Raw genomic sequence first — 17,408 nt, forward strand, 5'->3', positions numbered from 1 at the left:
ATGGGCAAAACTTACTCAAATACTATACTCAACACCTAGACCGTTCAATCTTTACCATGCATGCAAGTTGAGAAGCATAAAATTCTTAGGATTGCAACGAACTCTTGCCAATTAACAACTATTTAGCATGCAACAAGTCATGAAAAGAGCTAAAAATCTATGACAAAAAGAAGGATTGCGAGTAAAAACTTCATTAATTCTTTAAATTTTTTGAATTTTCTCAATTTTTTTTTGGTTTTTCAATTTTTCATTTGTTTTTGAATTTTTCAAATTTTTTACAAAAATGAAACAAATAGCACATAGCTAATCCCTCCCTCCAACTTAAAGCGATGCTATGCCTTCATAGCAAGAAGAACAAGAGCGAAGAGAGGAAAATGAGCAAATGTACCTTCCAAAGGAAATGTCAACCCCTAAATACCTCGACCAAGTTGGAGGATTTGATGCCAATGTCTTGTTTCGGCCAAATTTGATGCTTCCAGGGTTCACTCCTTCGGTTTTGCCAACTCGGAACCATAGCTAGTCACACAGGGTCATATCCAAAGCTTTATCGAACTAACAATTGTGGCACTTAGCCGCACCTATATTTAGGGCTCCTAATCGCCTCACTCACCCCGGCTTTAGGCCTAAACCACCAAGGCTGGTGTGGTAGCATGTTAATCCTGCAGAAGACTTACGAGAAACGATCTTCCACAAGACAAATGACATTAGAACCATCGGCCCGCATTATCCGGCTTCAAACCAAACGAAACATAAAAGACATGAAATAAAGAAAACACATAGAAAACACAAAGACATGTAAAACAAATGAAAGAAACACCACCTGATCATCACGCAATCAAACGAGTAATATTTTTCTTCCCATTCCCTACCAGTGGGGTAAGAAATGGGTGGCTATACTAGATCGTTGAGAGTGAAAAAGAAAAAGAGAGAAGAAGAGAGAGAGAATATGTTCAGCCACATGATGATTTTGAATAGTTATCATGCCAATAAGAGCTAATATAATGAACATAGCACCCTATATTACACTCTCTGTCAAGAATTGAACTCGACCATGCCACAAGATAAGATACTTTGAGTAAAGCAATTGCCGAATTGGTTTTAAAAATTTAAGTTCCACCAAGTGCATAACCCAAACAAAATCAATTTTCAATTGGTTGACAAAATCTACTATAAGAGGATTGTAAACCAAATCAACATTATCAACACCAAGAAAATCAATTTGTTCTATGATTGGTAACTTCTCAAGAATAGGCCCACACGCATCTTGTTTTTCTAACAAAGAGTGCAAGGAATCTACTTCGCCATCCATTTCCTTATCGGTGAGGAGATCAAGGCGTGGAGAACTCGAAGGGACAATTGTAGCTTCCATGGGCTTCAACTCTTTAAAGATTGGTTCATAAGCATCTTGTTTAGCCAACAATGACTACAAGTAATCCACTTCGGCCTCCATTTCCTTAGCGGTGAGAGGTTTTCCAACGGATCTTCATAGTAGACGCTTGACGTTTCAAGCATGGTCATCTCATGAGCAAGGAGTAATTTCTGTTGGGAAGAATCGAGATATAGGAGATCGGAAGAGACAACTTTAGGTTCCATAGGTGCTAACTCCTTAAAGATAGGTTCATAAGCGTCTTGCTTAGCTAGTAAAGAGTATAAATAATCCACCTCAGCATCCATTTCTTTAGCTGTGAGAAGTTGTTCCAACGAACCGTGTAGACACCCCAATCTGGGCTTCCAGATTAGTTTACTTACGGTTTTTGATTCCCCGATGATGAAACGGATCAAGAACACCCCGGGAATGTCGAGTGTTTGAGCTTTGAGTGTTTGAAAAACCCTTGAACCTAACCTAGCCTAAGCCACTTCAAAAACCAAAAACCTTACTGATGCGCGCCAGGGCGCAACCATCCCGCGCCGGGGCGCACCATCACGCACCCAACTCGCTCCATCGCGCGACAAAGCGCCAGGGCCCACCATCGCTCGCCCGACTCACTCCATCGCGCGATTGTGCGCCAGGGCGCACCATCGCGCGACAAACTCACTCTGTCGCGCGACGGTCCAACCTACCACCAACCTTTCTGAAGGAGGACAGTTGGCCACCAATGCAACCTCAGCCAGGCCTCGTGGACTGGCTAAACTCCTCTGTTTCCAACCAGATTCACCTCATTCTCTCCCTATAAATACCACACTCTTTCTTTCATTAAAGGGGTTCAAGATTTTCAAAAGAGTACACCTTGGGTCACAATCCTCCATTTTCACACTTCAACCATCCAAGAACAAAGCTTGTTCTTTGCTTCTACCACTCAAACTCCTCAATCAAGCCTTCAAACATCAAAGTTCAAACACCTTCCAAACTCAAAACCGAAGGTATAGCTTACCTTTGTTCTATTTTCTGTTCTGATCCCTGAGGGGGGCTGGCAGGGCCAAGGCTGGTAATTAATATCAGTCCCGGTCCTAAAGCTGGCAAGGTTTCAAAACCCATTGTGGTAGGAACCAGCGCGCGATGGAGCCACTCACGCGCGCGATGGTCCTCGTGGGGATTAGTGTCTTGCTGTTTTTATGTTTATTATGTTATAGATCACTGTTAAGCATGATAAAAATCAGTTTACTGCTTTCCTTAGTAGAAACTGCTAGTTTGTAGTTAATTTTCATTTCTGCGATTTTGGTGTACCCCTGGGATCATTCTGGATCTGTCCCAGAGCCCAGAAATGTGTGAACCAAGCACTGGTCTGGTTGCGCCAGGGCGCGGCCATCTCGCGCCAGGGCGCACCATCGCGCCCCAGAGTGACTCCATCGCGCGACAGTATGCCTCAGACCAGTGAGTGGCCTTGCACGGGTAGCTTAGTTTTAGGTCATTATTTTGTCCCCACACTGTTTATGGGGTGTTTTTATTAATTTGTAAGGCTTTACAACCTTTAAACTGTATATTATGCTGCTATATGAACTGCGTGGTTTGTCCTGGGTGTGCACTGGTCCTTCCAGAGCCCAGATGGTTTGAGAATAAGAGCTGTGGGTTTGAGCTCACCGGTGCTCGCGTGTCTTAGAGTTGTGTGCGCAGGAATAAACAGCATGCAGTGACTTGTTCAGTGCATACTAGTTTCTTCCTACGCACGTCACTCCAAAACAGGGGCCTCCCAGTTTGTTTAAACTCCCACAGCAGTCTGTTCTCATCCTATACTAACTGCTCATTCATGCTATCATTCACATCTTGCAAACATGTTACAGTTTTAAATCCTCGATTAACTGTTCCCCTGCCCTAATTGGCTAAAAAATTGATTAATCAAACAGAATCGCAAACAAACATCTTTCGCAAATGCCTAAGTAGAGACCGATCTCCGGATTGGGCGAGAAGGGTGCCATAAAACCCTTCCCCTCTCGTAACCTGACTCCCGAACCCAGATATGGTTATGACGGACTGGTTCCTTAACTTTTTCAAATCAAACAGCGCGGCAAGTGCTTCGAAATACGGTTCCTTAGGTGTCGGACCTTCAAACCCGAGTGGCGACCCTGTATTTTGCGAGCGCTTGCTTCCCCGCTCGCGCTCCCTCGATCTGGGCCCTTGCATTTTGGAATCCGGAAATTCCAAGAGCATGCTGCCCACAGTGGCGACTCTGCTGGGGATCGAATCAATATTGGTCTATACTTAGATTTTAATACGCTCGAGAACAATCCACAAAAGTCTGTCAAAATAGTGAGCTTCGCACTGCTAAAGAAAGAATTGGTGATTTAACAGGACCTCGTGTCCGGCCATCCGATCTGGGACTTTTCCGATTGTTCTCTTGTGTAGTTTTCTCTAAGTATTGATTAAATAAAGAAAGCCTAATTTAAAAAGGCATTTGCGAATTTGCGATTCCATTTCATTAATCAATTTATTTAGCATCTTCATTTGCATCGATGTGGGATAAGCCTCGTTGGATCATTTTAGCAATCCGACACGGTTTACCGGAGCTCGGGGACCCCGAATGACCAACAACCTTCGATGATGATGAGTCATTCTACCGTTTGACTGTTGCTCAGCGATTACGCGGGCAGTGGGAGGTATATCTTGGCTCTAGTCCGAGGAACCCGTTACAAGCCAAAACCAGCCTTTGCATATACAAAGCATTAGAACTCTCCAAACTAGGACAGGTACCTACAGGGTAAGATTACTTGCATGTAACCCCCATATACTGTCTACGTGTTACTGCTTTCCCTATCTCATGTATTGTACATCCATAAGAGCATGCTTAAGGTTGTTTTGTCTTTCGAGTTTGGCTTGCACTACCTAAGACGTTGTTGGACCCGATGAGGAGTCGTTCATTCTGTTGAATGTTCATTATCAATCGCAAAGTCCTTAGTTCGATGAGACTTTGAGAAATCAAAATTTACTTCATCCTTGGCTCATACCCGATTGAGGATTCAACCGAAAATATGGAACAATAAAAGTAGTGATGCCATGTTACTGGCGCCACCCAGGTTGAAGTGCGAAGTCACTATACACCGTGGCGTTCAAGGTTAAGGTGCCATGTCATCACCACCGGGTCATTCCAGATTCAAAGTTGAACCTTCAAATGGGACTAGTCGAAGATTTAGTCTATTTTGACATCTTTTAGGATCTGTCGATCTACTCAGGGACACATCGCCGAAAAGAATTCTGAGGATTCTGGCAGCGTCTGAAATTTCGTGAGGCAAACTCGTCTCTGTTTTTGTACATACATACCGTTATGCGTAGGAGCATGTTTAGGGCGGCTTCTTGGTAGTCTCTTTCGAGTTTGTCTTATGTTTATTAGGACGCTGCTAGACCCGATGAAGGGTCGTGCATCTCGATGGAACACGTTGTCAATTTTCAAAGTCCTTAGATCAACGAGACTTTGAGAAATCAAACCTTTTTAAGTCCTTGGCTCATGCCCAATTGAAGTTTCAACCAAAAATAAGGAACCACAAAGTATGGATGTTATGTCACTGGCACTACCCAGGTTGAAGTGCGAAGTCACTATACACCGCGGTGTTCAAGGTTAAGGTGTCATGTCATTAATACCGAGTTGTTCTGACTCCAAAGTTGAAACTTCAAGAACGAAATAGTCAAAGGCTTAGACTGTTTTTGACATCTCTTAGTGTTAGTCGATTCAAAACAAGGATACACCCTCAAAAAGAAATCCAAGGATTCTGGCAACGTTCGAACGTCATGAGACAGACTCGTCTTTAGTTGTAAAGTCTAGGAGGACACGGACAACAACGACATGTACATTGCATTATTCTTGTACATAGTTTGCTACAGGAATGTCACTGAGCTTTCAATTACTTCACTGTCTAGTTTGGAACCATTGCACCGAACAAGAGAGTACCGAAAGGAAGAGCCAAACCTACTTGGGAACGTCTTTAGAATCCGGTTCAAAGACTTGTTAGGCTAGATTCCCAGTCAGTCACAACGGAGGCTTCTCTAGGATCACTATTGGCCACCCTACAGTCGGGTTCGCCATCGATTTTGCAAAAAGCCACGCTGTCGGCTTCCCCATCTTCAGCTTCTTCATCAAGCTCCATTGAAAAACCTGCGATGACAGATCAACCGCTCACTCTGGAAACCATGCTCATGAACCTCCAAAACAGTATCACTGCTATGCAACAGAGGGCTACTCAGACAGATGCTAACATCACTCGCCTAAATGACCTTATCAACACTCGTCTTCCACCAGTGGCCGAAGAGGAAGGCGAGGACGATGAGGATGTTCATGCGGAACCAGTCTTTGTTGAGGATCCAAACCGTGAAGGTCGGCTTATCGTTCAGCCCACTTCTAGAGAGGCTTGTGTGCTTGCTCCAAATCCCGTTGTTGTTAGGCCTGTTCAAGACCCTGACATAGCTGCTCTTATGGCCAAGATGGTTAAGTTGGAAGAAGCTATTTCAAAATCTGAGATGATCAGCGCAGGAGGAATTGACCTGGATCGTCTCTACCTGTACCCTAATGCTAGGCTTCCTGACAAATTCAAGATGCCTGACTTGGTTAAGTTCAACGGGAGCGGTGATCCCAAGACTCATCTCTTTGGCTACCATGCTGCCATGAAGCTGTTAGGTGTGGAAAGTGAGGCCATGTCTTAGCTTTTCCCACAAACTCTCTCTGGGCCTGCCTTTCATTGGTTTCTGTCACTTGACATCTCCAAAAGAAGAACTTGGGAAGACATAGGGGCTGCCTTTGTCTCGCAGTACAATTATAACTCTCAGCTCAAGATGACTACTCGTGAGTTGGAGTCCACCAAAATGGAAGCAAAGGAGTCCTTTGCGGATTTTGTTAAGAGGTGGAGAGCCAAGGCTGCATTAATGACTGATCGCCCAAGCGAGAGGGATCAACTCCGCATCATCTCCCGCAATCTTCAGCCTGACTTCGCCAAGCACCTCGTGTTGGTCCAAGCATCTGCAAACTTTGAGACTTTCTTCGAGTCAGGCCTAGCCATTGACGATGCACTGCAGAGTGGAATTCTGCCTAGGGGAGAGTCCTCCTTACAGAAAGCGAAGCCGCGGCCCCATTCTGGAAATAGTAGCACGTTATTTGGTAACAGCAACTACTCTAATACAGCTACTAGTGGGAGCGATGCTCCGGCTTTCGACTCCAATCGCGCTGCCGATGTCAACCAGGTTCAAAATGCCCAAAGCTACCAGGCTCGAACCCAGCCTCGGAATTTCTCTGTCTTCGAGGCATCTCTATCCGCAGTGACGGAAAAACTCGTCAAGTCTGGGCATCTCAAACCCTTGACCCCAACTTCCCCGCCAAAAGTTCTACCTTCTGGTTACAAACCTCACCTCTTCTGTGCCTTCCACCAAATGCCTGGCCATCCCACTAACGCATGCTATCGTCTTCGACATGAGATTCAAGATCTCATTGACAATGGCACGGTTCAAGTTCCACCAAAGCCCAAAGTCATTTCCAATTCCTTGCCTCAACACAACTCTGACCCTCTGGTTGGTCAGATATCTATCAACTCCACTCAAATCAACCCCAGCTCCACCATATTCAACCCTAGCCACTATATCGTCCCAGAGAGCCAACCCAAACCAATCGTATCCATCCCGTTCGAATCAAAGATTAACATGATGGCTGTAGGTTGGGCAATTGAGGTCTTCACTGCCGACACCTGGATTGACAGTAATGAGGAGCTTACAAAGGAGTAGACTGACCAACTGAGGTCCATTTTTCATGGGAGCACTGAGTAGGTTTTGTCAAAGAAGCTGAGGAAGCCGAAGTGCTATTGCTTGGGCCTAACACCCGCTGGATCCTACCTATTTTTGTGGAAGCTATGAGTAGCTTTTTAAATATTGCCTTTTCAAACTGCATCTAGTTTGCATTGGCATTACGACTGAATCTGACACAGAGTCTTTTGAGTCGTCTAAGTCTAGCTCTGAGTCGGAGGTTGTGCCTCTTGGCCCTCCACATCGTAGCTTTTGTTTCAAGTTTTGAGTCTGCTATATTTGGCAACCCCGATGGACTTTCTTTATGATATGCATTATCTTGCTTCTAAGTACTTTGCTGGTTTTTGAATAAACTGTGTCAACTCTGACGACGAAGGGATAGATTTCGATGGGATCATTCCTAAGGAAATGTGTTCCCTCGCCGAAAAGGAAGACGAAAGGCATGCTTAGCCTATAAATTGAAATAATAGTTTTCAAATAAACTTGAAAAATGAAGTAGACCTCTGAATGGTTCAAACTGGTTCAACACTGTCCCCAAAGGAGCATTGCGCCCGGTTAGGCAGGCTCGAAGAGTTCATCAATGTTTTGGCATGGTCTCTCAAATGACATGCCTAACGTAGACCCTGAGATAAAGGAACATCAAATCTTCTTGCTATCAGGTGCCAAACCATGTAAAGCTCAGGTGCCAAACCATGTAAAGCAAAGCTCAAAAGGTCCAGCGCCTCATACCCTGTTCAAGTTCGTAGGAACAGCGTTCCACCAAGTACAAGTTAGAAAGTTCAAAATTGGCCTAGAGCGAGACATGTCAACCGAAGCACATTGGACTCTGCGCTATCAAAGCCGTTTTATCTGAGGCTGTGGCCAGAGATCATCAATCTCGACCGACCTCGATGGCAATCAAATTCAAATACTTTGGGCAGCATGGATCAATTTAAAAGCCTTTTCCCTGAGAGAAGCTCATTGGGCTGAAAACCCCAAGGGTGGGCAGTTCCAAGTAAAAGTTAGAGTAGCCTGCTAGACCAAGAACCTATGAAGGAGGTTTAGGCAAAAGTAAAGGCAATATTTGAAAGCTCGCTAGACCGAAAACCCGAATGGGCGGTTCTAGGCAAAGGTTAGAGCGTAAAAGGTGAGGTAAAATACTCGAGTGAACCTTAGCCTGAACTACGTTTTGACCTGATTCCCTAGCTTGGGATACGTAGGCAGTCTCTTTTTGAGACTCGGTCACATTCTATCAATTGGATCCATGGTTGACATTTTGGTACACATCAAAGGTCGAAGAGGATCGAAGATCAGATCAAGCTGCATTGAAGGAATCAGAAAGGGGAAAACCTTTGTCTTTCAATTTTATTACAAACTACTTCTTCAATTTACAAGCTGAGCATAAGTCTTAAAATATTTGTAGCATCAAAAACAGAACGAAATACTAGAGGCCTTAACCGGCTCACAATTTATTCTAAGTTCAGCGAAGTCTGGTATAAGCAACCGCAATGCGTTTGTCCGAAGTGATGCGCGTTGGTCTCAAACCTGCGCACGCTTCTTGCAACAGACAGTAGCAGTTAGCTACTACACTCGAATGTCATTCCAGGGGCTTTTGCCAAGTCTTGTCATACCATGCAAGTCATATGGACTTAATGTGACTGCACGGGGGTGTCGGTTTCAGTCCGGGCCTATATGTGTCTTTATTTGTGTCTGATGTCCGTTTTTGTGGCATTTTTCTAGATTTCAATCTATTGTCATTTCGGGATGTTTTTCCCAGTTTTGTCTGTTCATGTAGGTCTTTGTATCTATTTGACCTTGCATAAGCGTCAGTTTCACCTGTCTAAGGGGATGTTTGAGTTTTGGGACGTTAATGCCCAAAATTTCATTATTTCCATGTGTCTAAGAGTTCGCGTCGTATTTTGGGGCTCTTTCTCCCTTTTCGTTCGAGCTAGGAGAGTCTGTACATACATGTGTCTCTGTGTATCGACTCAGTTCACTTGTCAATGCAAATTAGATATTAGCAGATGGTTTACATATCGATAAAACTGGAAAATGCAATTTTTACATTGCTACCTTAGTATCTGTAACCCACAAGCTGTGGAATCTTGTGAAGTGGCAAGGGCACATCAGCCCAAGGCCAAGCAAAGCACATCCATGGGGCTCGTCCGCCCAAGCATCAAAGAAAGGGCATGTAGGCCCACTGCTGTTGCTACATGTCAATTGGGCACGCGCAGCCCGCTCAATGTTTCTCTATCTTGGTGCGCATCTCCAGGGCAAAAGGTAGTGAAGTTCTTGGGCTCAGTGGTAGTCCTTAGGTGTCGTTGTCCTCGTAGGAGCCGCCCTTAGCTTGCATCTACATTTTCAATTTGTGCATTTTCTTAGTATGCATCTTTGCATATTGTACATCAAATGTCCAAAGCAGGAAAATTCTATGACGGAATCGCTTCTGTGGGTTAGCGCAAGTATGGGGGAATGCCACGTGCCACTTTCCTTGTCTCATTTGCCATGATAACCATTAAGCACACAACCTCGCTGTCCTGCTTTGTTGGCACTTAGAATGCACTTTGGGGATCAGAATTCAAATCCAATTCAACGGCTCGATCATTCTGCACACTGATCTGCCCGTCTCAAATCAACGACACCCGGTCCTGTCCATTTCTCAACGGCTCGATCATTCTGCACACTGATCTGTCCGTCTCAAATCATCGACAGCCGGTCCTGTTCATTTCTCAACGGCTCGATCATTCTGCACGCTGATCTGTCCGTCTCAAATCAACGACAGCCGGTCCTGTCCATTTCTCAACGGCTTGATCATTCTGCACGCTGATCTGCCCGTCTCAAATAAACGACAGCCGGTCCAGTCTATTTCTCAACGGCTCGATCATTCTGCACCCTGATCTGTCCGTCTCAAATCAACGACAGCCGGTCCTGTCCATTTCTCAATGGCTCGATCATTCTGCACGCTGATCTGTCCGTCTTAAATCAACGACAGCCGGTCCTGTCCATTTCTCAACGGCTCGATCATTCTGCACGCTGATCTGCCCGTCTTAAATCAACGACAGCCGGTCCTGTCCATTTCTCAACGGCTCGATCATTCTGCACTCTGATCTGTCCGTCTCAAATCAACGACAGCCGGTCCTGTCCATTTCTCAACGGCTCGATCATTCTATACGCTGATCTGCCCATCTCAAATCAACGACAGCCGGTCTTGTCCATTTCTCAACGACCCGATCATTCTGCACACTGATCTGTCCGTCTCAAATCAACGACAGCCGGTCCTGTCCATTTCTCAACGGCTCGATCATTCTACACACTGATCTGTCCGTCTCAAATCAACGACAGCCGGTCCTGTCCAATTCTCAACGGCTCGATCATTCTGCACACTGATCTGCCCGTCCCAATTCAACGACGGTCAGCCATATCGTTCGACTCAATCAACCCGATGGTCAGCCATATCATCAACGACGGTCCGCCATATCGTCCGACCCAATCAACCCGATGGTCAGCCATATCATCAACGACAGTTAGCCATATCGTCTGACTCAGTCATTCAACGATGGTCAGCCATATCATCAATGACGGTCAGCCATATTAGTCATTCAACGATGGTCAGCCATATCATCAATGACGGTCAGCCATATTAGTCATTCAACGATGGTCAGCCATATCATCAATGACGGTCAGCCATATCAGTCATTCAACGATCAGCCATATCAGTCATTCAACGATGGTCAGCCATATCATCAATGACGGTCAGCCATATCAGTCATTCAACGATGGTCAGCCATATCATCAAGGACGGTCAGCCATATCAGTCATTCAACGATGGTCAGCCATATCATCCACGACGGCCAGCCATATCAGTCATTCAACGATGGTCAGCCATATCATCAATGACGGTCAGCCATATCAGTCATTCAACGATGGTCAGCCATATCATCCATGACGGTCAGCCATATCATCTATCTCCACCAAATCAACGGCTTGATCATTCTGCACACTGATCAGCCCGTCTCCTGTCATGTCTGCAATGGTTCGATCATTTATACTGATGATCCTCCCATCCAGACTTCAACGGTTCGATCATTTATACTGATGATCCTTTCATCCTGTCTGCAACGGTTTGATCATTTATACTGATGATCCTCCCATCCAGACTTCAACGGTTCGATCATTTATACTGATGATCCTTCCATCCTGTTTGCAATGGTTCGATCATTTATACTGATGATCCTCCCATCCAGGCTTTAGCGGTTCGATCATTTATACTGATGATCCTTCCTGTCAAATCCCCCAACGGTTTGATCATTTGGCACATTGATCTCTCCGTCCGCATTCACAACAGTTGGTCTTGTCAAATCCCCCAACTGTTTGATCATTCGGCACATTGATCTCTCCGTCCGCATTCACGACAGCTAGTCCTGTCAAATCCCCCAACGGCTTGATCTTTCGGAACACTGATTAGCCCGTCTCCTGTCAAAGTTCCTTAACGATCTGATCATTCGGCACATTGATCTCTCCATCCGCCTTCACGATAGCCAGTCCAGTCAAATCCACAAACAACGACCAGAACATCATTCGATGGTCCGTTCATCCGCAACTGATTGTTCCCCAAGAGAGTCCGTCTTGGCCTGTCCCGAACGACAATCACCCTCAGTCTAGCCGCAAGTGCATCTTCCAGCAGGCTTATTGCTCTGTCTCGGATGGTCTTTGATAAGGAGATTGGCTCTGATTCCCTACAGATGGAATTCAACCTGCCTGACACGACCTACCCGTGTTTGTTGGAATACTTTGTGCCAAGGATAGCTTGATCCCTAGCAACGACGGTCCCATCAACATCTGCAGCGATAGCCTGTCCTGTCCAAATTCGATCAACAAGCGGCGATGCATTCGTCCACTTCTACTTCCATCCCCAGCGACGGTCTGTCCGTCCATTCAACCAATTAGGTTCTGTAAGTATGCTTGTCTACTTTGCTAGTATGTTCTGCTCTGGATTGCCTTGAGGGGTGTCTAGAAACCTTTGACGTTACTTGTACCAAGTCAATGGTACTTCAAGTGCCGTCAAAGGGGGGCTACTGTAGACACCCCAATCTGGGCTTCCAGATTAGTTTACTTACGATTTTTGATTCCCCGATGATGAAACGGATCAAGAACACCCCGGGAATGTCGAGTGTTTGAGCTTTGAGTGTTTGAAAAAACCCTTGAACCTAACCTAGCCTAAGCCACTTCAAAAACCAAAAACCTTACTGATGTGAGCCAGGGCGCACCATCGCGCGCCCAACTCGCTCCATCGCGCGACAAAGCGCCAGGGCGCACCATCGCGCGCCCGACTCACTCCATCGCGCGATTGTGCGCCAGGGCGCACCATCGCGCGACAGACTCACTCTGTCGCGCGACGGTCCAACCTACCACCAACCTTTCTGAAGGAGGACAGTTGGCCACCAATGCAACCTCAGCCAGGCCTCGTGGACTGGCTAAACTCCTCTGTTTCCAACCAGATTCACCTCATTCTCTCCCTATAAATACCACACTCCTTTTTTCATTAAAGGGGTTCAAGATTTTCAAAAGAGTACACCTTGGGTCACAATCCTCCATTTTCACACTTCAACCATCCAAGAACAAAGCTTGTTCTTTGCTTCTATCACTCAAACTCCTCAATCAAGCCTTCAAACATCAAAGTTCAAACACCTTCCAAACTCAAAACCGAAGGTATAGCTTACCTTTGTTCTGTTTTCTGTTCTGATCCCTGAGGGGGGCTGGCAGGGCCAAGACTGGTAATTAATACCAGTCCCGGTCCTAAAGCTAGCAAGGTTTCAAAACCCGTTGTGGTAGGAACTAGCGCGCGATGGAGCCATTCACGCGCGCGACTGTCCCAGTCTGCGCGCGACGGTCCTCATGGGGATTAGTGTCTTGCTGTTTTTATGTTTATTATGTTATAGATCACTGTTAAGCATGATAAAAATCAGTTTACTGCTTTCCTTAGTAGAAACTGCTAGTTTGTAGTTAATTTTCATTTATGCTATTTTGGTGTACCCCTGGGATCATTCTGGATCTGTCCCAGAGCCCAGAAATGTGTAAACCAAGCACTGGTCTAGTTGCACCAGGGCGCGGCCATCTCGCGCCAAGGCGCACCATCGAGCGCCAGAGTGACTCCATCGCGCGACAGTATGCCTCAGACCAGTGAGTGGCCTTGCACGGGTAGCTTAGTTTTAGGTCATTATTTTGTCCCCACACTGTTTATGGGGTGTTTTATTAATTTGTAAGGCTTTACAGCCTTTAAACTGTATATTATGCTGCTATATGAACTGCGTGGTTTATCCTGGGTGTGCACTGGTCCTTCCAGAGCCCAGATGGTTTGAGAATAAGAGCTGTGGGTTTGAGCTCACTGGCGTGCGCGTGTCTTAGAGTTGTGTGCGCAGGAATAAACAGCATGTAGTGACTTGTTCAGTGCATACTAGTTTCTTCCTACGCACGTCACTCCAAAACAGGGGCCTCCCAGTTTGTTTAAACTCCCACAGCAGTCTGTTCTCATCCTATACTAACTGCTCATCCATGCTATCTTCACATCTTGCAAACATGTTACAGTTTTAAATCCTCGATTAACTGTTCCCCTGCCCTAATTGGCTAAAAAATTGATTAATCAAACAGAATCGCAAACAAACATCTTTCGCAAATGCCTAAGTAGAGACCGATCTCCGGATTGGGCGAGAGGGGTGCCATAAAACCCTTCCCCTCTCGTAACCTGGCTCCCGAACCCAGATATGGTTATGATGGACTGGTTCCTTAACTTTTTCAAATCAAACAGCGCGGCAAGTGCTTCGAAATACGGTTCCTTGGGTGTCGAACCTTCAAACCCGAGTGGCGACCCTGTATTTTGCGAGCGCTTGCTTCCCCGCTCGCGCTCCCTCGATCTATGCCCTTGCATTTTGGAATCCGAAAATTCCAAGGGCACGCTGCCCACAAACCGTCACAAAGAGGGAAAAGCAAATATCCACCATATTTATCGCATGATCATCAGCTTTCTCCCCCATTCCTCCATTGGCATTGAAAATATTGAACTCCATCTTCATGTTTCCAAAGGTCATGTTCAACAACCCAGCTCGGCAATGAATGACGGCTTCAGATGTTACAAGAAAAGGGTGCTTGAGAATAATGGGAGTTGTCGCTTGAGCCACGGGAACCGGACACGTGTCCAAAACCACAAAGTCCACAGGGTAAACAAAATTATCTATTTGGACAAGCACATTTTCCACCATTCCACAAGGAATCCGGATACTATAGTCCGCCAGTTGGAGAGTGACCTTAGTGGGCTTCATCTCCCTCAAACCCAATTGTTCATATATAGAATAAGGCAACAAGTTCACACTAGCACCCAAGTCAAGAAGTGCTTTAATCCTTTTCCCCCCAATCACGATGGATATAGTTGGACACCCTAGATCTTTGTACTTGAGAGCGATGTCGGTTTGAATGATGGAGCTAACCTGCTCCGTCAAGAACACCTTCTTTTGTACATTCAATTTGCGTTTCACGGTGCACAAATCTTTCAAGAACTTTGGGTAAGAGGGTTTTTGCTTAATGGCATTTACTACAGGAATGTTAACCTTGACTTGTTGAAACAACCCATACACTTCAGCATTGGAGCTTGGTTTAGGTGATGCCCTTAACCGTTGAGGGTATGGCGCTAGTATAGGAGAGACTTGTGGGATAGGGTCACTTTCCTTTTCCTTTTCCGCCGACGCTTGCTTGGGAGATTCCCTAAGTGTTGATGATGGCTTTGATGGTACTGGGAAGGGCAACAAGATAGGTGTAACCGGCAGAACTACGATAGCATTATCCACGGCCTTCCCACTTCTCAACGTGATGATAGACTTTGCTTGCTCGAGGAAAATCACCGAAGAGCTAACAAAATGTTGGCCTTGGGGGTTCGCTTGACATTGGGTAGGAAACTTTCCCTTTTCTTGTTGTAGGATCCCTACCGACGTGGTCAACTTTCCCATTTTGTTCTTTATCTCTCCCATCATTTGGGATTGTTGGTCGTTAATGGTCATTTGCCCTTGCATGATAGCATTCAACTGATCCTCCAAAGAACGTCTCAGGGGTTGTTGTTGAAATTGGGTCGAATTTGGGAATGGATCGGATGGAACGAAACCTGGTGGACCTTGTACTTGAGGGAAACAGAAAGCATTTTGAGGTTGCTTCCATAGTAATTGTGGAACGGGAGGTGGAACTTGAGAAGAGCCCGCATCATTCAATCGATTCCATTGGAAGGCCAGATGTTGTCATGTCCCCGGATTGTATGATTGAGAAAAGGGATCAAAATGTTGGATTGCATGTACCTCCTCCGGAGCAATTCCATTGATCACATTCTTGAGGGCAGGATATTTGGGCATGCCTTGGTAGAATGGCCCACCATTTCGCATATCACACATACTTCCTCCACTTGACGTATTACTTTGACCTCTTGAGATTGAGCACTTTTCAATTCCAACTTATTGAGCTTCCGAGAAATTTCCTCCAAGCGAGTCTCAAAAGCACTTTGCTCAGCAATAGAAAACATCCCTAAACCGGTAGGACCTTGATTGTGCATTGCCCTCTCTCCAGGATCTGCGAATTGCCATGCTTGAGTTTTCTCTGCTAAAGACTCGTAATAATCCCATGCATCCTCAGGTGTTTTCCCCATAAAGTCACCTCCACCTAAAGTGTCGAGAAGCTTTTTACTCTCTTGGGAACACCCCATGTAGAAATAGTTGACTTGAAGATACAAAGGAAAGTTGTGATGAGGAACCACCATGAGTAAATCCTTATACCGTTCCCAATACTTGTGGAAAGTCTCTTCATCCCTTTGTTTAAAATTCTGAATTTGATCCATATGCAACTTCGTTCGGCTGGCTGGAAAGAACTTTGTTGTAAAGGCATCTTGAACTTCTCCTTAGGTACATAGTGACCGAGGTTCCAACAAATTGAGCCATTGTTTCGCCTTATCCTTCAAAGTAAATGGAAAAAGCTTGAGACGAGCCTAATCGAGTTGATTCTGAGCTAATACCAAGGAATGCAAAACAAATTCGAATTCATGGATATGAGAATATGGATCCTCCAACTCTTGGCCCCGAAATTCTGTAATCACCCGAAGAAACTCAGCCTTAAAATCAAAAACATTCCCAGCAGCTGGAGTCAGAATAACTATAGGTGATACTTGAGGGCCCCGTTTTGGATTGAGATATTCACGCAAAGTACGAATTGCAGCTTCTTCGGCCATTGGGCCTTTGCAATGATGTTTGCGATATAATTTGCGAGGCAGAGAATGGACAGGATATGCCCGAGCAATACTCTGGATTTTAGGCGGATAAGAAGACCGATGAAGCCGATTCGAAGTAGGGCTTCGGTACACACGCATACTTAAAACAACTACTAAGTAACTACCAACAAACTACCAGACTGGAGGGGCTAAGCCGCCACCTCATCTCATCAACAGAATAAGCGAAGGGTTATGCCACCACATCGGCTAAGCAATGCAATCAATTAAAGCAATTAACTAAATTAACTACACTAACTAAGAACATTCCCGATATTTAACTTGGCTTCGTTACACCTCAGGTTTGGTATGAAACAAGGTTAGAGGTATCCACCAAACTAAATATGAGTTACTAACATATAAACTACTAAACTACTACTACTAGATGAAAGCGGGATACTTACAGTGGTTTATTGAACCTCCAAGAAAGCCATAAAAAGAAATCCTCGGCAACGGCGCCAAAGATGCTTCGTTCGCTCCGATATGAGGAATAACGCCCCAAGCGTAGCGCTTAATACGTCATTGAAGCATAATAATTCGGAAAACCAGGATTGTACCTAAGGGAATAGTTAATACGGCTTGGATGGATTTGTAGATGTAAGTAAGGTTTTCGGCCTTTAGGTAGCCAACTTTGTTTTACTTTAAGCTGTGGAAATTAAAAGGCTAAATTAAACAGCGAATTAACTAGAATAAAAGGCAAGCTAGGTCTAGGAGATCCTAATACCCACAACTCAAGTCAAATCACTCTTCTCATCCTACTACTCGGTTTGAGATACTCAACTAAGATTCTCAACCCGGAAGATACATGGTTTGATTACCAAGCTAGCTCTAGAATTCATTTAGCAAACACCTCGAGCGAAAGAGCTCCAAGCATCATGTGTGGTAAATAGGCTCGCTCTTACCTACATATCATCAAAGAGGTTAACATCATAGCAATTTGACAAACAAATCCGAACTACACATCAATTTTCAAACCAAAGATTC

At 45.1% G+C, this 17,408-nt stretch overlaps 1 protein-coding gene across 1 annotated transcript; it reads right to left on the reverse strand.

Annotated features, from left to right (window-relative positions):
- Positions 1-1,374: 1,374 nt before the first annotated feature.
- On the reverse strand, positions 1,375-15,180 carry LOC131332732 (uncharacterized). Its single transcript, XM_058367028.1, has 2 exons — positions 14,085-15,180; positions 1,375-1,682 (listed from the first exon to the last, which is right to left on the reverse strand). Exons 1-2 carry the CDS (start codon positions 15,178-15,180, stop codon positions 1,375-1,377), a joined length of 1,404 nt encoding a protein of 467 aa, XP_058223011.1.
- Positions 15,181-17,408: the final 2,228 nt, after the last annotated feature.

This window comes from Rhododendron vialii, chromosome 7a (genome assembly GCF_030253575.1).
Source record: "Rhododendron vialii isolate Sample 1 chromosome 7a, ASM3025357v1".
Lineage (NCBI taxonomy): Eukaryota > Viridiplantae > Streptophyta > Magnoliopsida > Ericales > Ericaceae > Rhododendron > Rhododendron vialii.

What these genes read in the sequence shown, in the direction of transcription:
- LOC131332732 (XM_058367028.1), bottom strand. Translation starts at nt 15,180, where the DNA reads ATGACCATTAACGACCAACAATCCCAAATGATGGGAGAGATAAAGAAC. An exon ending in TGTGACGGTTTGTGGGCAGC is followed by an intron (nt 1,683 to 14,084) that starts GTGCCCTTGGAA and finishes AACTTCTCACAG; the next exon opens with CTAAAGAAATGGATGCTGAG.